We start from the raw sequence: 25,714 nt of genomic DNA, 5'->3' as shown, positions 1-25,714 counted from the left end.
TAGGATGCTAATGGTTTAGTATTGATCCCTATCAAACATCTACTAATGCCACCATGCAACTATCCATCTACCTTACTCTCACTTAAACAATTTCAATGCAACCAACTTTAACAACTTGAAAGGAAATATAACTATGTGGAAGTAGAAAACATGCAATAACACCCAATGTTCTTAATCACCATGCAAGTCGCAACAATGAAGAAGAGAGCGATTTTGGTATTATCTTAGCAACAATTTTTCCAACACTTTACAAATGAGAGCAAATGGCCTTAAATAGGGGCAAAAAATGCAACAGACGGTGGAGATCAAAACAAGATCAACGATCTAGATTGGATCCAAAAAACTCTAATTCTAGGGTCGCCACCCCATCAACCAATGAGAAGGTGCCACCTCATCAATGAACCAATGAAAAAGCACAAAAAGTGGCAACCAATGAAAAGGCACCAAAATGGCGATCAATCATAAATAGACACTTGTCCTATTCTAAAAGAAAGAGAAATTGCCACTTGGGCTCACATCAAATGATCTTCAAATATAACTCTTCCCCTTTCTTTCATTTTCTTAGCTAAGGCAATGCACTTAGCTAGCCTTTCGTTAACTTCTTCCATAGGAGGACAAGGTGTGTGCTTTGCCCTGAGTTCCACTGACTTCACCACATTGTTTGCTGCTTGTAGTATCTTTTCATGATCCTTCTCATATTCTTTCGCAAATCCAATAAAGCATTTAAGGAGGAAATGGTGTTCAAATGTTTCTTCGATTGCTTGTTCGCTGATGTTGGCCAACACTCTCTTCCCTCCATAAAAAATGATGGATTTACTATTTAGATCAAATCTAGGTGCACATTCCATAATCAATTCTAGACACGGCAATGTAGGAGGGAAAACTGCTACGTGTACAATTCCTCTTTTGTATATCTTCTTTGCCAAAGGGGATTGTCCTTCCTTTAGTCTGTCCTTCATCTGTATCATGTCCACTGCACCAATATTAGTGTCAGTTATTCACTCCATTTTCGAGAAGAAAGGTATTTTGGGCATCATATCCTCTTTGTCTTTCTTAGTATTTGTTCGCTTGGGATTCTTACTTGCACTAACATCCTCCATACTCGTTGCCCTATTATGGGATGGTAGAGTGGTGGACCAGAAGGCAAGTAGAACCAAGAGAAGCAATCCTTAGAATAGAACGAAAGAAGGATGTCAGCTTAAGGACCCCTTTCAACTCTAAATAATTAAAATACACATTAACCAATAATCGTACGACGACTTCTCAAAATTAGGACTAGACCTCAAGAATTTCAAATCCACTTGCAAATTAGAAATTTATCATGTACTTCACCTCCAAATAAAATCGTCCAAGCTAGGGCAAAACTCGCAGCTCTTTGCAAAAAAAAAAAAGAATTTCATCTTTCACAAATTTCAACTCTCACAAAATTCGACTCCCACAAATTTTGGCCTTCCACAAATTTCACCAAGCAAGAAGAGTGCAGATCTACTCTTGCAAGATCGCCAACACCTTGCGAATGAGAAGTGAGAAGTGAGGAGGAAATGGGAGAGAGGCCTCCTCTTATACCCAACTTCACAAACTTTCCCTAGCTGGCCGACTTGGACCTAGGAGAGAAGAAAAAAACAATAATTAATTCCAAATCTGGCCCAACAATTAATGCTTAACCAAAATTAACTTTGCCATGATGAAAATTTACTTTTTTAAATTGCTAATTAGACCAAAATTGCAAAAAGAAATTAAATGGGGGTGTTAAATATTTCCATTTAATGAGAATTTAGTAATTAATACATCATTAAAATTGAATTTTGGCTAGCCAAAAGCCATTTTTCAATATTAAATTACTAATTTCATTAAAGGCCAAAAAGTTTTCAAGAGAATTTAATCCATTTAAAGCCAAATTTTGCAATTTTAATTCAAATCAATTTTGGTAAGCAATTTTAACATTTTAACACAAATAAAATTATTTCTCTAGAGCCTAAAAAACGATTTTGCAATTTGACTTCACCATCACAAAAATTAATTTTCTTCACCAAAAAATAATTAAAATTTTCCAAAAGACCAAATTTAACAAAAATTTCATTTTTTTGAAAATTATCCAAATTTATACAATTATATCCAAATTTTCAAAAGAAAATGTCTAAGTACAAAATTTACAATTTTATCCTGCCAAGTTGGAATTAACTTTGAAATTTGTTCGGCCTAAAGATAGAATTGGTGGCTCTAAAAAATCAAGTTAAAAAATCCAGGCGAAAATAAATCTAACCTTTCTCCCCACTAGCCCTAAAGGTGTCCAAGGCGTGAAATCTTCAAATTTGAAACCTCTAGACCAAAAAATTGTTGAGGCAAACGAAAAAAAGGGAGTAAACTTCACAACAAATATAATCTTTTAAATTTAATTAATTTCTCAATTAATTAAATACGATTAAATATTAAATTTCTTTATAAAATTTTCATTAAATTGTCTTTTAATTTGATTTAATTATAACAAAAAATCATCACATACCTACAAAACCAAAAATGACAACTCAATTGAAGGCACCAAACATAATCAAACTCCATGGTCAAAATCATGAATTCATGTCACTTTACAAATTCGAATAGGTAAACAAACTCAGATACTTGTCCTATTTTCTAGGACAATTGGCTTAGAGTTTAGGATTTGGACTCAAGAGTTATCTCCCCACTTATATCATTGAAATACTACAATAGGGTACGCTCATCCTGACAATTCAAGGAAGTCGATACCCGGTACTTGCAATCTACATAAAATCCACACATGTACAAACGCAATATTCTAAACTAAACAAGCAATGGCAGGGAGTGGTTCATCATGTAAATCTCGACTAACAGGTGACTATGACTCCTTTCCTCAACCACATCAAAAACGTCAAACATAAAAAAAAACACACACACACCATACACATGCAAGTATGGAGTATCCCTAGAAACCGCATAAATCTAACTAAGATCATTCAATAACTGAAATAACTGGCACTAAGCATATATATATATATATATATATATATATAGAATGTGCACTACAACTAATCAATTCCGGTAATCCAACACCACTAATCATAAAACATAACAATAGAATAAGCCTAAAAAAATCCAATCAAAACAAATCAGAACAGTCAAGTAGGGGTAGGCATTATAGCAAGACAAACTGAAATAAGGCATTCAATAACTTCAGCTCACCAATTTTCTTTTCCACTCATGCACATAAATCGCTAAGAAAAGTAAATTGTAAAATGAATAAAACATAAAAGCCGGCAACCATGTCCTACTGAATTAAAATAAATCCATTGAAAATCACATGGACTCATGCTTCACAACTATCGTTAAGAACATAGTTCCAAGTTATTTGTTAAATCTATAACTTCGATATAATACTGATTTGATTGCACAAGATCATATAGATCTATTCATGCATGGAAAGACTATAAATAATTGCTCCTTGTCTAAGCATGATCGATGTCTCTCTTGGATGATGGCATTTAAGTTTGAACTAAATTAATCATAGTTAGTTTGGATTACAAACAATTACCATCCCTCCTTGGCACCGATTATGAGAAATCAGCTAAGGGCCGACCTAGATAGGGTCATGTCCCTTCAAGGGACATGCCCTTTGGTTACTTATTTATATGGGGTTTGGTTGTAGTTAAAGGACATACAAAAAGAACATAATCTGCTCCTTAGTCTGCTCCTTTAAGCAAGTCTGCCCCATACGAATCCTTGCAAAAATAAAACATTTCAAAATAATAAATATATTATTGACATTTCTTCATACAAGTCTGATTAAAGGAAGATCATCTTCAGCAAGCATAGGAGAAGGTATTATCTCAGTTTGATCACACAGAATTTGCAGAAACTTTACATTATCTTGCGATGTATACCATAGCATCTGTAGCAATGCCAGCTTCGGATTAAGAACTGTTTTGTCACAGCCAGTGGTCTACGATTTTTAGTGATACATAATAAAATACTTTAAAACTACTCTTGTTTTGAACGTCTTAATCATCTAACATTATTTCTATTTCAACAAATTCACAAACTCACCTAATACTTGATCTCAGACCTGTACAACTTCATAGTGCCTGCCATCATGAAAAGACAATTAAATATTTGTCTATCTTGTAATTGACATTTTGACAATGATATTGTACTTGGCATTTATGCCATTGTGGTATGTTTTGTGAAATGTTATCAGAAATATGAATATAAATCAATTTTTTACAATTATTGGGCTGAACAATATATTTTATTTTATTTCAATATATCTATGCAATGGCAATGCACTGTAATCTTTAAAAAGTAGTACACAGTCTAATTACACAGTCCTTCAAAGATCAACTTTGTAATGGTTCCAGTTAACATGTAAGCACGCTTCAAATTAACACCCGGAATCTCTTCTCCCTTATTTTTATGCCTCTCCTTGCACCAGAAAACCTCTTGAAAATTAATGTGGTTTCAACACTTTTCCTCATTATCGACGGTTCACACACCTTTCTTTCCTTCTACAATCAACACCTAACACACTGTGATACCTTCTTGCATGGCACCAAGGCGATGTCTTTGCCCTATGGGTCCTCTTCATTTTACTGGCAGCAAGCTCTCCAGGGACTTCAAACTCCTAGCCAGTGCCTTCAAAAAATATTTTATCAGTAGTAATCTTTTCGCAATCCCTCACATTTAACACTTTTTTCATCAAATGCTCCTCCAGTCCTCCATCTGGAATGCTATCTATCATCTGTGCTAAGATCTTGTTGACTTTTCTTGCAGGTTGCAGCTTTCAAAATTTGCTTAACTGGCATCCAAAAAAATAACAATATTCTTTTATTGGGTGGTGATGACACTTTCCACACAGGCGGCTTCTCAAAATCTTCAGGCAGTTATTTCAGTCTGAAACCTTCATGCAGAAAACATAGTCAGCAATTTTTATTCAGTTTTCTCACACCTCTGTCTTTTATTGGCCATTTTCCTCACACAACTGCAGTCAACGCCTACAATGCACCTCTACAAACAAGTGACTAACTATTTTCTGCAATCATTCAGGAGCATTCAAATTTTTTCTGCGATCTCATCATGCAATCATCACTCTAAATAAACAATTCTTCAAGTCTTTGTGGACTTCTGCAGGCTTCTTAGTGGCTGGATCTGCTCCTCCTCTGTTTTGTAAAAACAATCTTAAATAGTTTCCTTTAACAAGTTCTATATACCTGGTGATCTACAAACAATCTTCAATAGTTTCCTTTAAAAGTTCTAGACACCTTGTGATCTACTTTGAATTGCGGTGGCTTCAAACACTTCACCGGCATTCATATCAGCTATAGTCGCCTTTATTTCTGTGATCCACTCTATTTACCGGCACAACAACTTTATTTTACATGAATCATTTTCTGAGATCCAATTTATCTAATAAATTAGTAATCTAATCTATTCTGCAATCTTCATCTCTTCCCTGGATCCTTTCTAGTCTGCTCTAATACCAATTGAAGAAATTGAAAGAAAGGCAAGAATTGCTCAACAACAGGTAAAACTTTATAGTGATCTGAATGAGATTACATAATCTTCTTGATGACAAGATCAAGGATCAACTGATCTAAGATCAAAGACAAATTATTCATTAGTAAATTGCCTCAATAAATAGGGCTCTTCGAATACATTAAATGGCAGCTAAAAATAGAAATTGATCTCATGAATATTCATGCAAACTGGAGATCAAACAATCAATTTTTATCTTCATGCAATTCATGCAAAACTACAGTCTACACAAGCAGTTCGCATCATGCAAAGTGGGGGAAATTGCAAAAGGTTCCAACAGTTGTTTCACATATTAGAGTTCCCAATGCAGCTTTAATCTTGACTATTTTTACGAACATGCTTGAGTGTCTGTGATTCACTATAAAGTCATCTTGGAAACTATAAATGCAAGCTAATGGCAATATATGAGGTAGGATCAGACTTCCCTGCATTGTAAATTGAAACAGCACCAGCATCCGAAAACATCTGAGGATTCCATCAGTCTTGGATTCATCACTTTCCCTCTCCAATCCTCTAAGATTATTTCTTAAAACTGTGATTTCCAAATTTTAAATTGCTGTAAAGTGAATTCTCCATTAATAAAATCTTGCAGATGACCACTGATACTTCTAATTTTTGTTTTAACAATCATGAAGGTATACTTCAAATTTTTTTTTTAATAATCTTGAAGGTGGGAAGTGATATAGAACCTTAAAGCTGGGTATGTTTGTAGCCTCATTCTAAAGTAGGAAATTCCTAAAGTGAAACTAAATTTCAGATTAACTACTTTCACAGGAAGACATTTTCCAAAGGTATATTGAGAACATGCACAGAAGTTCATTATCAACATTTGCATTGAGCTGAGGCCCGTGGACATTTGGCAAGATGGCTTTGTCCTTCTGAAAATGGTTGCCCAATGGAACTATGATGATTCTTTCTTCTCACCAGTTCCACTTTGGATTAGGTTTCCAGGCCTTCAGCGAGAGTCTTGGAACATGGATGTCTTGAAAGGGTTGGTGAGTTGCTTTGGGGAACTCCTTTCTGTTGACCCAAGTACCTTTGCAAAATCTAGACTCCTCGGCAAGGATTTGTGTGAATATTGGGAGCCTGGAGAATCTCCCCTCGGTTATAGCAATTAACTTGAAACAACAGATCTTAAAGCAGGAAGTGGAGTTTGAATCCCTCCCCTTCTCCTATTCTGTCTGTAAAAAGACTGGTCTTTGGCCAGAAACTGCCCAAACAAGAAGAAGGGAGTGGCTCAGCAGGAGGCCCCTTCCTCCTTGGCTCCTCCTTCCTCCATTCCTTTTTCCAAACAGGTTTGGATAGAAAAACTATTGGCTCAACAAAACGAAGATATTAAGCTCTGGTAGAGGCCCAGAAGCAGGGGGAAAAGGATGTTCCCTTCCAGCCTGTAGATCCTCAGCCAGTTCCACTCCAAGCCCCGGTTTCCCACCTAGTTGTGGGGAAAATGCATTCATTGGCTCTCTCTCCCAACAAACCAGACCTGGTTGTCCCCTGGGTCGAGGTGCCTCCCATGGAGCTTGGGTATTTGAAAGGCTCAAGGGTTGAGGAAATATTGATAGAAGATCTTGAAGAAGAAGAGACTAGGCAGATTGGGTTAGAGGAAAGTCAGAGCTTAACCCAGGTGGTGCTGCCAGGGATGGTTGCTTCAGGGCAAGAGGGCATGGCTGAACCCGTATCTCGGTCTGTTTCAAAGGGGTCAGAGAGGTTCACATCTGTTTTTCAGGAGCCTCTTCCCTCATTTATTCCGGAAACCCAGTTTCTTTCAGGTTCTAAGAAAAGTCTGGAAATGGAGAATAGAGCTCAAAGCCAATGGGTAGAGGTCAACAGGAGGAAGAAGAAACTCCCGACGTCCAACCAGCGCTTCAGTACTGTCTCAAAGACTAAACGGAAACTTATGTAGGTGGTAAGAAGCCTTGCTTTGGAAGGAAGAACAATAAAGAAACTAGAGAAATGGCTAGTAAAGCTGATATTGCAGATGGAAAACAACTAACCATCCAGGAGAGTTGCACCAAATGTTCTAAATGAAGATTATGTCTTGGAACATAAGAGGATTGAATGCTCCTCAAAAGCAAGACATTCTAAGATATGTGGCTCAAGATCATAAGTCGGATATCCTTCTGGTTTAAGTAACTAAGATGCCAAGAGAAAAAGTAGAACTCCTATCTTTTTTTAAGAAAAGTAAAGTGTTGGGATGAAGTTCTCAAGTAGCGTCTGGAGGAGTACTTGTCTTCTGGAATGAGGCTATTTTCAACGTGTGTTGATCTTGTCTGAGAACAATCTTTTGTGCATTTGGTTTTTGTGGATTTTTGGGAGAGATTGTCTCTCTTTAGAAACTTTGTGCCTTTGGAAGCTTTGGCTCATTATGGGTGACTTCTATATTGCCCTTTGAGATTCTGAAAAGGTTGGTGGGATATCGACCCTAAGCCATTCCAAGGGTAGATTGGATCTGATGAGATTCATTGATTCCCAGGCCTTAGTGGATGTTGCCCTATTAGGGCTGAATTTTATGTGGTCAAACCATAGACCTGGGAATGATTTGATAAAAGTTAAGCTGGATAGGGCCCTTCTCTCGGTTGACTGGTTAAATTTGTTCTACTGCTCTCTGGTGACCCTTCCTAAAGTTATTTCTGATCATTTTCCTATTTCCCTGGTTGCGGAACCCTCTACAATCAAAAGAAATTTCCCTTTCAGGTTTAGGAAAATATGGTTGGAACATCCTGATTTACGAGGCAAAATTCAAGAATGGTGCGACATCTAGATAGATGGGTCTGCTATGTTTAGGGTAGCTAAAAAACTGAGCTATATTAAAGAAAAGGTCAAAGTTTGGAATAAAACGGTCTTTGGGGACATTTTCAACAAAAAAATGACATCAAATCTGAGCTAGATGTGATCCAAAAGACAGAGATCATTACTAAAGAGGAGCAATTCTGGAGACAGAGATCTAGGGTGTTGTGGTTGAACTCTAGAGATAGAAATTTGAGGTTCTTTCACATTATTGCATCTAAACATAAGGCAGCCAACCATATCACTAGAACTGTTTATCACTCTGGAGTGAAAACGTCTGACAAGGAGATCTCTGAAGAGTTTATTGGCTTTTTCTCTTCCATCTTCTCTAAAGATAATTCCCTTGCCTTGGAAGATCAAGAAAAATTATTGGAATCTATCCCTAATATTCTGAAGAGCATAATAAGTTTTTGGTGGCTATTTCCTCTTTGGGGGAAATCAAGAAAGTGGTCTTCTCTCTTCATGGGGATAAGTCTCTTGGGCCTGATGGTTTCCCAACATTCTGACTCTGGAGTGAAAACGTCTGACAAGAAGATCTCTGAAGAGTTTATTGGCTCTTTCTCTTCCCTCCTCTCTAAAGATAATTCCCCTGCCTTGGAAGATCAAGACAAGTTATTGGAGTCTATCCCTAACATTCTGAAAGAGGAGCATAATAAGTTTTTGGTGGCTATTTCGTCTTTGGGGGAAATCAAGGAAGTGGTCTTCTCTCTTCATGGGGATAAGACTCCTGGGCTTGATGTTTTCCCAATGTTCTTCTTCCAGGTTTTTTGGGATATTGTTCAGCTGGACCTCTGTAATGTTGTTAAGGAATTCTTTGGTTCTAGACATCTTCTCAAGGAAATCAACTCTACCTTCATTGCTTTAATTCCAAAAAAAATTTAGGCCTCCTTGGTCAATGATTTCAGACCTTTCAGTTTGTGCAACTCTGTGTATAAAGTGTTCTCTAAAGTGCTGACTTCACGCCTGTTGGTCTTCCTATCTTCGTTTATTTATCTTCGTTTATTTCTCCGGAGCAAAATGGCTTTGTGTCAGGCCATCAAATTATGGATTCTTTTGTTAAAGTCCATGAAGTTATACACTCAACTGAAAGCTCCAATACTCAAGGTTTCCTTCTTAAACTTGATTTGTCGAAGGCCTACGACAGTGTGGACTGGGATCTTCTGCTCAAAATCTTAAAATACTTTTGTTTTTGTGATCATTTTGTTCAACTTGTTTATCAGCTCATTTCGCCCTCTTTGGCTGCAGTTCTTGTGAATGGCTCTTTTTCTAGTTTTTTAAGCCTTCTAGGGGATTAAGGTAGGGGGATCCCATCTCCCTGATCCATTTTTATCTTATGGTTGAATCTCTAGTCTGCCTTTGGTAAGTTGGTGTTGCTTTAGGTTTGCTTAAGGGTCTGAAACCTTCTTCGAAGGATCTGTTGTGCTCTCATGAGCAGTTTGGTGATGATACTGTGATAATGGGAGAGTCTTTAGTTAAGGAGGCTACTAAGTGTAAAAATCTACTTCACTCTTATACCTCGGCTACCGGTCAGCTTATTAATTGGGAAAAAAACTTGGTCTACTTTATTAATACTCCGGTCAGAAGACAAGGAAAAACAACTATAATTTTGGATTGTCAGATTGGGTCCTTGCTTACAACCTACTTTGACTTGCCTCTTGGAACTAAACCCCCTAACTCCTTTTGGGTCTCTCTGGTGAATAGATTTCATAGAAAACTTGTAGGTTGAAAAGGCTCATTTCTTAGTCAAGCTGGTAAATTGCAACTTATCAAGTGCTGTCTTCAAAGCCTTCCTATTTATGCCTTAAGTTTGTTCAAAATTCCAAGTAAGTTCCAAGAATCTATTGAAAGAATCCAAAAAACCTTTCTCTGGTTGGGAGTGGAAGAAAAGAAAAAACTTGCTCTTGTGGCCTGGGACCTGGTTTGTAGACCCAAGAAGAGTGGTGGTCTAGGACTCAGATCCATTAAACTTATGAATATAACTCTACTGGCTAAGCAAATTTGGAGGATTTATGGCGACTGGAACAGTATAATGAGGAGCAAATGCTTAAAAGATCTTCCTTCTTTGGATAACTTCCTTTCCAATCATGATAGGATGTCGAGCTCAGCTTTCTGGAACAACATTCAGCAAGCTAAAGTGACAGCCAATCTTAAAGCTGGATGGAAACTAGGAGATGGTCAGACTATTGACTTTTGGAAAGATTGTTGGCTGATGGAAAAACCTGTCATTTATTGTGGATAATGTTCAAGTCAGAGAGAGATGTACTCAACTTCTTGGTTCTAAGATGGTGGACTATTGGAGAGGTGGTCAATGGGTTAGAATTTCTGATATCGACCCAATCCTAAATTCTATTCAATGCCATCTCAATACTGCTATCGTTTGGCCTGGTACTATGGATTCTTTGATTTGGGATGGATAACCCTCAAGGGTTTTCTCCGTTTCTTTGGCTGTCCAAGCTATGATTGAGATAGATATTCCGCCTCCTGTTTGGGTTTCTCTATGGAACAACAAATTTATTCCCAAAATAAATATTTTCCAGTGGATTGCCCTCCAAGATAAAATTCTAACTCTGGACAATCTTAGCAAAAGAGGAATGTGTTTTCTTTGTGCAGCACAGGCAAATTTTTATAGATTGCCCTTATGCTTGGAATACTTGGATGGAAATCTTAAAGGTATGGAATTTGAGTTGGACAATGCCAGAAAAAGTAGTGGATTTGTGGAGGTTGTGGAAGGATTTTAGAGGAAACATCGAAAAAAACCTATGGATGCTTGTGTTCCCTGATGTCATATGGTTCCTCTGGAAGGTAAGGAACAATACGGTTTTCAGGGATAATTTCCAGATTCTAGCGAATCAGACTAAGCATAGTGTAATAGAAAATTTCAACTCAATGTATAAGGAGAATGTAATCTCAAAGATAAGGTCAAAGGGAAAAGGGAAAATGCTAGATGGGGTCGTCCACCGCCGGGCTGGATCAAATTGAACTTTGATGGTGCTGCTAAGGGTAATTGAAGCCTTGCTAGGTGCGGTGCCATAATAAGGGATGAAGAGGGTAACATGATCAGAGCCATGGCTATCCCACTTGGTACTCAAACCAACCATGCGGCCAAGGTGATGGGTCTTCTTCACGGGATGAAGATGGCAAGAAATTTAAAACCTAAGGGAATATGGATAGAAGGGGACTACTTAAATATTCCTATGTTACCGGATTCGCACCCTGGAGCTCGGGTCCGGGTCCGGATTCGAGCCTGGGTCCGTGCAGGGGGACCCACAGGCCAAAATGCAGACCCTGCCCAGACCCGTCGCGGACCCGGGTGAATCCGGGCGGACCCGCGGCAAGTGGGGCCAAAAAGTGGCCCAAAAAAGCATTAAAATTATGTTTTTTTCATTTTTTTTTTTTTGCCAAACCCTAAAGTAAGGCCTATGAGATGCATTTCATTCATCTAATCTCTCATTTGCTTTGTCATTTTGCTCTCTCATTTTGGTGTGGCCATTTTGCAAGTTTGAAGAGAAGGTTGTAGAGATTGTTTGTGGAGTCTCAAATCCTTCAAATAATCAATGCTAAGTGTTCCAGGTATGCATTTGACCTTCCTTTTGCTTCTTTCATAGTTTGTTTTTAATTTTTTAAATTTTTTATACTTATTGTTCTAAATTTTTATCAAGTTTTGTATAAGTTTTGAAATATTTTTTTTAATTTGTTTTTATAGATTGCAAGAATTCAAGAATGAGTAGTCAGGGTTCAGTGGGTGGGGTGGGATCCCAAAGATTTAAAATTGATAAAGGCTCTCCTTTGTGGAAGTATACAACAAGAATTGAGCAATGTGCTGGTGGGGGAGGGTATATATGGAAATGCAATTTTATCTAAAACCAATATAGAAGCTCCTATTTCTGAGTTAAACATCATTTGATAGGTCCACCAGGTCAAGGGATTTCCATGTGTGAGGGGGCCCCAGAGGGAGGTAAAAAAGGGTTGCCGGCTCCTCAAATAGCAGGCATGTTAAAAGAACAAGAAGAGGCTGATAGGTTGGTGTCAAAGGCAAAAAAAGATAAGTCAAAGCAAATACCACCAACACCACCCTCTCAAACAATTAGTAAACCACATCCCTTCCTACCTACCCCCTCTATGGATGAAGATGAAATTGAAACACCCGCATCCCGCAAGAGAGGCCCATTAGATACAGCATTTGAAAATGACAAGAGAGAAATTGCTGACATAAAGGTTGGGCGTTGCCTCATTACAAATGGTGTTTCATTCAATCTAGTGAGATCCCCTTATTGGAGAGAGATGGTGAAAGCAATAAATGATGCACCTCATGGTTACCAATCCCCTGGATATAAAAAGTTGAGAACCACCATATTGCATAAGGAGAGAAAGAATGTAGAAAACTTCCTCAAACCAATAAGAGATTCTTGGATCCAAACGGGGGTGAGCATTGTCTCTAATGGATGGAAAGATTGCAAAAACCGTCCATTAATAAATGTGATTGCTGTTTGCCCCAAGGGGGCAATGTTTTTGAAGGCGATTGATTGTGAAGAGCAAGTAAAGGATGCAAATTTTATTGCTTAACTTCTCATTGAATCCATAGAGTCCATGGGAGTTGACAATGTTGTCCAAGTAATAACGGACAATGCTAAAGTTTGTAAGGCTGCAGGTGCTTTGGTAGAAGCACGATATGAGCATATCTTTTGGACACCATGCACTGTCCACACCTTGAACTTGGTGATGAAAAAAATGGGCAGCCAAATTGAATGGATGAAAAATGTGTATGAGGAGGGTGAGCAGATCGAAATGTTTGTGACAAACCACCATATGTCACAAGCAATTTTCAGAACTTTCTCCCGCTTGGAATTATTGAAGGCAAATTTTAAACTTTATTTAGCTTCATTTATCATATTAATTTTTGTGTCATACTTTACAAAATTTAATACATATTCTTAAATTTTTGTGTTATCAACTTATCATATTAACTTACAATTTGAATTAACATGGTAATAGGTTGCTGAAAGAAGGTTTGCTTCACACACAATCGTCCTTAGACGACTTGTGAGGGTGAAAGAGGCATTGGGTCAAATGGTTATTAGCAACAAATGGGGTGGATGGAAGCAAGCTGATACAAAAAAGGCCAAAACTATAAAGGATTTGATCTTGAGTGATAATTTTTGGAATAGGGTGGAATATGCATTAGAACTCACCGAGCCCATCATGTCTATGCTTCGGTATGCCGACACGGATGAGCCTTGTTTGGGGAACATATATGATGCCATGGACTCTATGCTAGAAAAAATGAAATCAATAAGTTTAAATTTTTATACAATACTTCATCCTTGTTTATTGAGAGATTTTGATTTTTTATTTTAATTAAGTTATTAACACTACACCAAGATAACTTACATGTACATCATTTGACATCCCAGGTCATTCAGAGGAGAGAGCAGGATCCTGATACCTTGTACACTAAGGTGGAGAAAATTGTTCTACATCGTTGGAACGAGATGACTACACCTTTACACCTCTTGGCATATGCACTTTCTCCTAGATATTATAGCAGTGAGATACTTGCTATTCCTGGTACAGTGGCACCATATAGAGATCCTGAAGTTGCTGCTAGGTATAAGAGGGCACTTAACAGGCTCTTTAGTGATCCTGATGTGGCATCAAATGTTAGAGGAGAGTTTGTTGGTTTTGTCTCAAGCAAAAATGCAGAGCCTGATGCAATCAATGACCAAAGTAAATTGGATGCCATTGGATGGTGGTACTTACATGGGGAAAGTTACATGTACCTCCAACCTCTTGCCATTAAGATCTTGTCACAAGTATGTATTTAAGTTTTTTTTTCTTTTCTTATGGCCACTTAGCTTGTCGAATTAGCACTCTTAAATTCTTATTGTATTGTAAAATTACTTAGCTAATTTTTTAAAATTTGTTGGTTGTCTCTCTAGGTTGCAAGCTTTTCTGTTGCTGAGCGGAATTGGAGTACATACTCCTTTATCCACTCAGTGAAGCGTAACCGGTTGGGTTCGAATAAAGCAGAGGACTTGGTATTTATTCACAACAACTGGCGCCTCTTATCATGCAAGGATCCAGGATATAAGAAGAGACCAGAGAAGTTGTGGGATGTACTACCTGAGACTTCTAACTTGGATATGACTGTCCAAGATATATCTAGAATTGCCTTGCTAGATGTTGAGGAGGACGAGGAGGAGGATGTGGCTGCATCTAGGGCTAGTGGAACTGGTTTGGGTTCCAATGATGTGGAAAATGTCAATGATATAGATGAGGATGAAGCCATTGATCCCTCATATTTTGATGACCAATTTGACCCTTGAAGGGCATTTGCATCTTTGATAAACTATGTTTAAACATTTGTCATTGACTCATTGAGTCATTTATGATTTATCACTATGTTTCACAGTTTCAAACTTTATTAAGTCATAATTTATTATCTATCAATCTGATGAAGTAGTCTATGTTTTGAAATTCCATTTTGCATTTTAGTAATTCAATGTATGATTTTATTTACAACATTAGCATAGATTAATGAGTGAGTATTTAATGTTTATCTTTGACATTTGGCATTGATCAATAATCAAGTAACATTGATATATTCATACTATGGAATGACTTAGTTTTACTTTTACAACTATATGAGTTTATATTTTTTTTGCATATATATATATATATACTAACGAACCCACCCACGAACCCAAATGAGAAAAAAAAAAATTGCCCGAACCCCTGAACCGAACCCCGAACCCGAACCCGTCCCCAAACCCGAATCGGCAACTTAGAAATATTCTTAACGTGGTGGTACTAAGGGTACTACCACTTTTTGGAGACACGAGGACAATGTCAATTATGAAAATAAAGTGCTTATTAACTATGACAAGACATCTAGCAAAAGTGGAAATATTTCATTGAATCATGTAAAGAACAGAAGATTTTTGGGAAATGAAGCGTAATTATTTTGAAATAAGCTTGAGCTGGAGTTGTGTGGTTATTATTAAGTCGCACGTATTATGGGTTGTTTCAGTTTTCTCTCTTCTTGGTGAAGTTTCTTCAAAGTTTGTCTCTGCAATTTTCTTTGAGAATTCGGCTCTACAAACTGTGAGAATGGGTGGCAAGGTGAGGAAAAGAGAACCCAACGCTTGTGACAAGTGGAGAAAGGAAAAAGAAGTTTGGGATAAATTGGCAGATGGAGAGCTTACACCTTTCATGAAAAGGTTGAAACCAATGAAACCAGACATGACAGAAGCATTTACCAATGGCTGGAACAATGGTGAGGTCAACCTTGGAGGGAGAAAGTTGAAGCTTGACATAGCATTAATGGCAGAAATTACTAGGCTGAGTACAAAAGGTAAGCTCTTCTTTCGGGATCTTAAGTACTTTGAATTAGCTGTGAATAGATTCTCTAAGGAAACGGATGGTCAACTTATTAAAGGGGAGGTGGTATTTTTGTTACGTCATCCATTAAACTCTTATGGCATCGTGTGTTAACTGCGGTGACGGAGTACAATGCCTTGGATGGGAGATATGATAGGGCCCATACTTATCATTTTCTGTCATTAAATGATTTCAAATATAAGAAAAAGGTGTGTTTCCCTTTTTATCTGCTCAGTTCATTGTCTCTTAGTATCAATTTTTTAAGGGCTAACCCTAACAAACCTATAATGCATGAGGGTTTGATGATGTTGATTCACACTTATGTGGAAAAGTTTGTTTCTAATCCTATCTCAAAGATAAATGAGGAGAAAAGTGTCAAAAAACCGAAAATGGGGAAGGGGAAAAGAATTTTGAGGGAACTAAGGATTGATATCTCTAGTTCCAACAAAAATAAGAAATCTAAGATCAATGAGGAACTGGTGTCGGATAATAAGGCTAACAGTGAGTATGAAGAGGAGAAAGAGGTGAATGAGGGTCAAGGGAAAGTGGAAATGGAAACAAACGTTTCCGAGGAAGAAGAAAATTATGAATCTGTTGAAAGAATGTTTGGTGGGGCATGGAGCCTCTGACTCTGCCAGTTTCTACGCAAAATGAAATTATTTCCTCAATAGACAAAGAAAAAGAAACCAAAACTAATCAAGAAGAGATGAGTACCCCGGCTACCCTAATTAACAAGAAAAATGTTAATGCTATGCCCTTAATATTGGTGTATATAGAGTTATGAATAGTCAACTTGTGGCTATCTTAATCCTTAATTAAGTCATGTTATCATTATTATATTATTATTTAGGTAGGTAGGTCAGCCTAGGTGTTATATCGGGTTGTGTCTATTCAACCTAAGCATAATTAGGTATACATAGGAGGTTGTGAGTCTTATTTCAACATCATATTGTGAAGTGTGTTCTCATTGGAAATATTTGGAGGTTGCCCCCTCAAAGTGGCCTATTACTCTTAGTTATTATCAAGTATTTATATAATATTTCATATTATTTCTTCTATTGTGCAAGTTATTTCATTACAAGTGGTATCAGAGCATGATCTTGGCACCATAGAGTCAAGATTTTTTCTCAACATCGGGGCGATTTTGGGAAGAGCATAACTTTTAGATTTTAGCAAATTTTTGAAAAAAATTTAAAGGGTTTTTGAAGACCATATTAAAGAAGCTATAGTCCAAAATTTAGAGAAATTGGAGCGCAAATTTGAGGAAATTATTGTAGAATTACTTTTTCTACACAATTTATTGAGATCTTCATATCTCTCACATCCTGCCGAATTGGAATATAACTTGTATCGGGATTTTGAATACATAGTAGAGGAGCTTAAATTTCAAAGCTTGGAGAAATTGAAAAAAAAATTAAGCAAGATATTGCAAAATTAGGAAAATTCTCTCTTAAGACAGCAAATTTGCTAAATTTTTTGTGATTTTTTTTCCAAGTAAGGGCATCTTGGCCCTAGTAAGTTACAGTAAAAAAATAAATAAATAAATCAGAGAATTTACATTTCATTTGTGTGATTTATTTCAAAAATATTGGTTTCCATCATGACGGGGCCTTCAACAAGAGGCAAAAGGAATGCTACCACACTGGGGAAATCCTCTGATCAAAATTGGGAAGCAGCAGAGGATAGTAATTCCAATGAGGAACCTAGTAATTTCAAGGAAGAGGTTAAGAGGGATATGTGTGACCTACGAGGAGATATATCAAATATACGAAGCATGTTAAACACCTATATGAATGAAACAAGGAAGGAGCTCTCAAACAATCAAGGTGAAACCTTCAAGTCAACTAATAATGACACAAATTTTATTAATCCTATGGGATCTAGGAATTTTTTTTCCAAAGGTGGATATGTGCAAATTTGATGGCAAGGATCCTCTAACATGGATAAATCAAATGGAGAATTTTTTTGAAGTACATCAAATCCCATATGGGCAAAAGGTTACGATGGCTTCCTTATATCTAAAACCAGATCAATTCATTTGGTATCGTTGGCTTTGTACTCATAGGAGGAAAAAGGGTCTCACTGTATCATGGTCAATTTTTACAGAAGAACTCCAAGCACAATATAACAATAGTGTGACAAAAACTTCTTTAGCCAACTTGCTAAGCTTCAACAAACAGAATCAATTAAGGATTATATTCAAAAATTCCAAAATCTATCCTTAAGAGTGGATACAATTACAGATGAGAACTTGAATGATTTATTCTTGGGTGGTCTCAAGGATCACATTCAACATGAGGTACACATGTTTTGTCCCAGCTCAGTAAATGAGTCTTTTATATTGGCACACAAGGTAGAGGAGAAGTTCTTGATTCCTAGAAAGCAAGGGGCTAATGTGACAAGAGAAAAAGGATATTCAACACCTTCTCTTCCTCAACATGCTAGGTTGACTCCACAACAAATTAAGGAGAAAAGAGCAAAAGGGTTGTGTTTCAATTGTGATAGCAAATATAGTCGAGGACATAAATGTAGTGAAAAGAAATTGTTCTCTATTGAAGGTCCAACTGAGGAAGAAGAGGATGAGCCCATATCAAAGGAGGATAGGAAGTCAAGTGAGGAATCACATGATTCTCAACCAATCATTTCTTGTCATGCACTTTCAAGTTTCAGTGCACCACAAACTCTCAAGGTAGTGGGTTTCTTAAAGAAGCAGAAAGTAATAGTGTTGATCAACTCAGGTAGTACTCATAATTTCATCAACAAAAAGTTCGCAACTCTTCTAAATTGTTTTATATATCCAGCCCTAGAGTTTCAAGTTTTGATTGCAGATGAGGGCACAGTTAGTTGTTCAGGGAAGTGTCATAGCATCAAATTATCCATGGGAGATTATCAACTTGATACCCCAATGTATGCAATATCCATGGGTGTAGCAGATATTGTTTTGGGAGTACAATGGCTTACTATATTGGGAACAATTGAGATGAACTTCCAAGAACTATTCATGCAATTTCAATCAAAAGGAAAGGTAGTAGAGCTAAGGGGATTGAAGGAAAAATCCCCACAAATAGTAAGCTCTCATCAAATGCAAAAGCTTCTTAAGAAAGGTGCAGATGGATTTGCGGCCCAACTATGTTCATTAGAAGTCTCTCAATCTAATGCTCTTACTCATCCAAATTTACAAGCAATAATTGATCGTCACTCAGTGATTCCTAGAGATATGCCTAAAGGACTTCCTCCTAAGAGGGATCATGACCATGCCATACAACTAGTTCCAGGGAGCCAGCCACCAAACATCAGGCCTTATAGGTACCCACACATACAAAAAAGTGAGATAGAAAAAATTGTTTTGAAAATGCTAGAGGCAGGAATTATCAAGCATAGCCAAAGTGCTTACTCCTCACCTGTTGTGATGGTGCATAAGAAGAATGAAAATTGGCGCATGTGTCTAGATTATAGAGTGCTCAACAAGTGCACCATTAAAGATAAGTTTCGTATTCCAGTCGTCGATGATCTTCTAGATGAATTAAATGGAGCTATGTATTTTACCAAGTTAGATCTTAGATCGGATTATCACCAAATTTGGATTAAGGAGGAAGATATTTGTAAGACAGCATTTCGAACTCATGAGGGTCATTATGAATTTTTGGTGATGCCATTCGGTCTTACCAATGCACCATCTACATTCCAAAGTTTGATGAATTCCATTTTTAAAAAGTTCTTGAGAAAGTTTGTGTTAGTGTTTTTTGATGATATCTTAATTTATAGCAAGACTTGAGAAGAACATTTGCAGCATGTAGATCAAGCATTACAATTACTCGAAGATCATCAACTTTATGCTAAGCCATCCAAGTGTACTTTTGGTCTTAAGGAGGTGGAGTATTTGGGACACATAGTTTCACATGAAGAAGTAAAAGTGGATCCTAACAAAATTGAGGCTACCATGGAATGGCCTATTCCAAAAACTATTAAGAAGCTGAGGGGTTTCTTGGGATTGACAGGATACTATAGAAGATTTGTGAAGAATTACGGCCGTATAGAAGAACCCCTCACCACTCTACTGAAGAAGGATTCTTTTCACTGGAATGAATCTGCTAATGTATCATTTGGGCAATTGAAGAAGGCTATGTGTACAACTCCAATGCTTGTTACTCCCGACTTCACCAAGGAATTCATTATGGAATGTGATGCTTTTGGAAATGGGATAGAAGCAATTCTCATGCAAGAAAGTCAACCAATTGCTTTTGAGAGTCACCAATTAAAAGGTAAAAATCAACTCAAACCTATTTATGAGAAGGAAATGCTAGCAATCCTTCATGTAGTTAAAAAATGGAGGCCTTATTTAATGGGTCGACACTTCAAGGTTAAGACAGATCATGATAGCCTAAAATATTTTTTGGAACAAAGACTATCGTCAGAAGAGCAATAAAAATGAGTCACCAAGATGTTGGGATATGACTTTGAAATTGTATACAAGAAAGGGAAGGAAAATATTGTGGCCAATGCACTTTCCAAGAAGGATGAAAAAGATAAAGCCTTATTGAGTACCTTTTCAATATTACAAGAAAATTGGGTGGTAGAAGCCAAAGAAGAGTGGCAAAATAATGTTGCAACAAGTAATCTCATCCATCAAATAAAAAGTAACCCTAGTAGTTCAGATAAGTTTTGATTAAAGGGGGATATTCTTTGATATAAAGAGCATTTATATCTTTGCAAGAATTCCACTCTTAAACACAAGAATCTCAAAGAACTACATGAGTCTCGAAGTGGTGGTCATTCAGGATTTTTGAAGACATATCATCGGGTCAAGCAAGATTTTTTTTGGAAAGGGCTAAAAGGTGATGTTCAAAAATTTGTGGCTGAATGTTTGGTTTGTAAAAGAAATAAGGGGGAAACAATAAGGACACTAGGTCTCTTGCAGCCTTTATATATTCCTAGCTAACATTGGAAAGAGGTATCCATGGATTTCATCACAGGGCTTTCCAAATCTAAAGGTCATAATGTCATCATGGTAGTAGTTGATCGCCTCACTAAATATGCACATTTCATTGCATTATCATATCCTTTTATGGCAAGTATAGTGGCAAAAGTTTTCTTGGAGAATATCCAAAAGCTACATGGTACACCTAAGGTTATTGTTAGTGATCGTGATCATATCTTTACTAGTCACTTTTGGAAAGATTTATTCTCATGTTTTGGTACTCAATTGGCTCGTAGTTCTTCATATCATCCTCAATCAGATGGGCAAACTGATGTTGTTAATAAATGTTTGGAAGGATATCTACGTTGTTTCACTTTAGAAAAACAATCTTAATGGGTAGATTGGCTACCTCTTCCAGAATGGTGGTACAATACTTCTTTTCATAGCTCATCAAAAATGTCTCCATTTTTGGCACTTTATGGATATCATCCTCCTTCCATCACATCATCATTAAAGGTTTCACCAAGAGTTCAGGCAATAGATGACCACTTGCTTCATCAACAACAAGTACTTTAAGGACTCAAGGAGAATTTAGCTATGGCACAAAATTGAATGAAACAACAAGCGGACCAACATCGTAGTGAAAGAAATTTTGAAGTTTGGGAACTGTGTCTTCTTGAGATTGTAGCCTTATAAACAAATCTCAATGAAACAACAATAAAAGAATAAGTTGTCTCCAAGATATATGGACCATAACAAATCATGCAAAAGATTGGTAGTGTTGTCTACAAGCTTGAGTTGCCACCAACAACAAAGATACATCTAGTTTTTCATGTTTCTTGTTTTGAAGAAGGTAATTGGGCAGAATATTCCTACTCAAACAGTACTACCAGAACTTGATGAAGAAGGAAGAATAACTTTGGAACCAGAGTGCATTCTTCAAACATGCATGAAGAAGTTGAGGAACAAAACCCTGACTCAGTATCTCATCCAACAGAAGAACTTACCAATTGAAAAGGCCACATGGGAGGATGAGGAGTTCATTCAAAAGAATCCACACTTGGTTAGCATTGAGGACAATGCTTCTTTCAAGAGAGGGGGTATGCTACGCCCTTAATATTGGTGTATATAGGGTTATGAATAGTCAACTTATGGCTATCTTAATCCTTAATTAAGTCATGTTCTCATTATTATATTATTATTTAGGTATGTAGGTCGGCCTAGGTGTTATGTAGGGTTGTGTCTATTCAACCTAAACATAATTAGGTATATATAGGAGGTTGTGAGTCTTATTTCAACATCATATTGTGAAGTGTGTTCTCATTGGAGATATTTGGAGGTTGCCCCCTCGAAGTGGCCTATTACTCTCAGTTATTATCAAGTATTTATATAATATTTCATATTATTTCTTCTATTGTGCAAGTTATTTCATTATAGTTAAAGAGTCACAAAAGATCAACAAGAATGAGGAAGAACCAAAAGAAGCCATCAGGCTGGTCAGCTATGATGAGTCCATTGATCATGATATGTACATTTCTCTTACTAATGTTGAAAGAAAGGCTACTGAATGCCAATCTGAGAAAAGGGATAAAGAATTCTGGGAAAAAGAAAGAAATGAGGAAGGCAAGAATCCCTATGCTCCAAATTGTGGATGAGGATGAGCTTAATGTAAAACTAACAGAAGATGACATCAGAGACCTAGCTTTAAATCCTCCTTAGGGGGTGTTGGAAATGGCCAAAGCCATATCAATTGTATTCTCTTAGGCTAGAAAAATGGACCTTCCACTCTATCAAAGTGTTTAATCTGAAATGCAAGGGTAGGGGAGGATTGATGAGATGGAGATCAAGAGTGGGCAAAAGGAGACTGTAATAGAGCAGCAGGGGAACCAGGAGGTCATTGAAGAGCTGAAAAAAGAGAATAGACAAAATGGAAAAGAGCATTAAGGAAATGCTGTCTAAATGTCAAGGATTGTTGGGCTCTTTGGTGGACCGTTTGAACAATGTTTTCAACATCATGGAACATGGCAAGAAGGTCAAACTGATACTGGACCTAGAGGAACCAGGCAAGGACGAGGAAGAAGTTGGACTTGGTAAACGGACTCACTCCAATACAAAAAAGAAATAGGAGGCGGCTCAGATTGACCAGCACGACATCAAGATGCTCACACGGAGCAGATAAAAGGTATTCAGCAGGAGCTGAAAGAAAAAGTTCAAGATTTGGCTTAAGTAGCTTCTTCTTGTTGTGGTCTTTTTTGGTCTTGGTTGGCTCTTTGTTTGTTTCTTTTCTTTTTGGGTTTTTCATGTTGGCTTCAGCTAGGTTTAGCTGGTAATTGTAGTGGGTGTGCCTGCTGGTTGGTACACTGTTTTGTTTAAGAACTTAATGCTCTTTTTATTTCTATTAACAATTGGGGTTTCGGATCCCCTGTTAAAAAACCTTTTTAAGCCTTAATCAAAAACATTTGCACTGAGCTAAAAAAATTGTTTTTGGTATATTTCTATCCCTCTTGCATTGATATGTTCAATTCAAAAATGAGTATCATTTTTTAATTGGTGGATTAAATTTTTCTACACCGCTTAACGATCATAGAACTGCAAAAGACATTGGAAGTATCCTGTGACCAGACTATATTTGCCAAAATATACAGACCATGCAGTACTGAACGACACACCTGTATGTAGGCTGGAGTACAGTTGGTAGAATACCACCATAAGATATTAAAAAATGCATAAAGAAATTGTTATGATCAGTATTATAATAAAGACATTAGTTATGAAAGTTGCCGCGTGCTTAAAAACATAACTTTGACTCTATGCAACTGCGGAAGACTAGTGAGCTTTCCGATTGGGCCAGCAGCAACTTCTCTCCTGCCATTATACGGCCATTCTGCAGAACCTTCAATCAGGATTAGGCTCAGCTTCTTTTTAAGAAGTTAAAACACTGTTAAACACCCTAAAGACTAAAATTTGAAACAATCACCCTCATTTTCAGCATTCATTAGTTTGGTAGCAGTTTATTTATAAACTCGGCAATTTGTCTAATCTATCAATAAGGTCAAGTTCAAGCAGGAAATGGTTCTGGAGAGTGTTGTCACGAAACTATGCCAAAAATCAATTAGTACCGATATCTTCTACTTTTAATTTTTTCTGCCGATATCTTATACTTTTAATTTTTTCTGATGTCAATAAAATATAGATTAACTTCACTCTAATTATAAGTAGCTATTTTTCTCTACAAACCCTGAACTACAGCAGCTGTATACATTTAGGGCCTCAGCAACTTGTTTGCTGAACAATCCGTATGATTATTCACACCTGGCTCTGTAACAAATAATGACACTACTTCCAAAAGACAGATGTAACAAATGCTTTCGTTATTACATAATCCCCAATTAGAACACATTGAATTTTGGCAGTGACAGGAATCAGCTCACTTCAAAACATAGATAATTACAGTGCATACCTTACAGGAAGAGCAATAAGGCACAGAGAGTTTGTCAGAGGAAATATTAATGTAGCCCGTCCTGATGAACATGGTACTTCCGGGAATGAAAATTACTCTCAACCAACAACCGAATGGGGAGGGCCTTCGTTTTACCAGTCCTGTTTCTCTCTGTCTCAATCCTAATTAACGATTTGTTGAACTCTTTTTGCTGTTGGAAGCATTAGAGATGGCATTTTCATAAATTGTCAGCAGTGATTTTGATTCAGGGTGATCTTTGATAATCTTTTTAACAAAGTTTGCCTCTGACATCGCCAATACCCTCAAAAGCGGTACGCTGGGGTCATTGATGGATTTGATTTTCTGCCAAACTAGAAACCTCGGCCTAGTGATCTTTTCCAAACTGATTAGTAACAAAAAAGTATGCTTCACTACACAATCTGCAGGAAGCCCCATGTTATTAACTACAAAGTTCATCTTTGCACTAATACTTTCCTTGGAGAGGTAAAAAACCACAGGATTAACCCTAATTATTTGCCAGGTTTCCTCAAATGAGAGCCCACGTAGTTGGAGATTCTCAAACTTGGCCTCTAACGTCTCCATGCGACTCATTGCTACCATATTCAAAATATATTTGAATGCTTTGCTTCCTTTGTCGATGCCAATCTTGCGAATGAGATCAGCTTGGGCAGGCGTTAAAGAAGTGCGTAAGAGAACAGCCGGATGTATCTGTAAGAATCTGCGGAAATCCGTCCCAGAAAAACCCCATCCCTCCCAGAATGCAAACGAGGGCTTCAGGGTGTTCTCCAGGCTATTATTGAGAAGCCTTGGTGCTCGTAGCAGGGCTTTAACGAGCGCATCCTGGGACTGAAATACATTCTTTAGAAACTCCATCTTGGGAAGAAGGTCGTCCTCGAGGCTGCAGCGCAAAAAGTGTGGATTCAACGTCAAAATCTTCGTCAGAGGTTTACCCCCAAAACCAATTCCTTCCAGCAGTTTGATCTTGGGTTCCAATATTCTTTCTGCACTAAATGAGATGATTTCGGGTGGACCCCTCATTATATTAGTAATCTGGACTTCAGAACAGCCGTACTGGTTAAACAAATTAATAAATTGCTCGACATTTTCCAGAGTTTGAAGCCTTTGTAAGGCGGGGTTAAATTTGAAAATGCGAGTGATGTGGGCATTAGACATGTTGAGTTTGGTGTAGGCGAAGTGTGAAAAGAGGGTCTGGGAATGTGCATCGGAAATGGCAAGAGTTGAGAAAACATTGCGAAAATAAAATGGGTGAATATCAAACAGTCTGCAGCATATTTTGGGGTTCATGGCTGCTGCAGCAACAGATTGTTTGCGGCATAACAAAGCCAAAGTGTTCATTAATGAAGCTGCTGCTGCAACACAACCGAGAATGTTAGGGTTTCAGTTTCAGCAACAACACTTGGATGCTTAATCATGCAGGCGGCTGTGCTTCGAGCGAGAATGATTTTGATGGCAAAAAGGAAGGCAAGGCCAGATCACTAGCAAACCTAGCATTTGCAAATAAAAAGAGGTGCAATGGTGTCGTCCATATGGCAAACATGGAATTCAAATATAACTCAATGAACATTCTTTTGCATATTTTAAGTAGAAGAAACTCAATGTACATTCTT

The 25,714-nt window shown here is 37.4% G+C and overlaps 1 protein-coding gene across 2 annotated transcripts; it reads right to left on the bottom strand.

The window, feature by feature from the left end:
- Nucleotides 1-1,285: 1,285 nt before the first annotated feature.
- Nucleotides 1,286-25,714, bottom strand: LOC149553557 (uncharacterized). 2 transcript variants are annotated; one of them, XM_089788959.1, is made up of 2 exons: nucleotides 24,087-25,714; nucleotides 1,286-1,604 (listed from the first exon to the last, which is right to left on the bottom strand). In XM_089788959.1, exon 1 carries the CDS (start codon nucleotides 25,440-25,442, stop codon nucleotides 24,252-24,254), a length of 1,191 nt encoding a protein of 396 aa, XP_089645085.1. In that variant the 5' UTR covers nucleotides 25,443-25,714; the 3' UTR covers nucleotides 1,286-1,604; nucleotides 24,087-24,251. The 2 variants fall into 2 exon arrangements, with proteins under 2 accessions (XP_089645085.1, XP_089645086.1); XM_089788960.1 differs by lacking the exon at nucleotides 1,286-1,604 and adding an exon at nucleotides 4,104-5,597.

Source organism: Cupressus sempervirens, chromosome 6, assembly GCF_028749045.1.
Source record: "Cupressus sempervirens isolate cs-2001-9-10 chromosome 6, ASM2874904v1, whole genome shotgun sequence".
Classification (NCBI taxonomy): domain Eukaryota; kingdom Viridiplantae; phylum Streptophyta; class Pinopsida; order Cupressales; family Cupressaceae; genus Cupressus; species Cupressus sempervirens.
Note: the sequence above shows the minus strand (reverse complement) of the source record. Positions and strands in the feature narration are given on the sequence as shown.

Excerpts from the sequence above, each read along its gene's own strand:
- LOC149553557 (XM_089788959.1), bottom strand. The coding sequence starts at position 25,442 with ATGAACACTTTGGCTTTGTTATGCCGCAAACAATCTGTTGCTGCAGCA.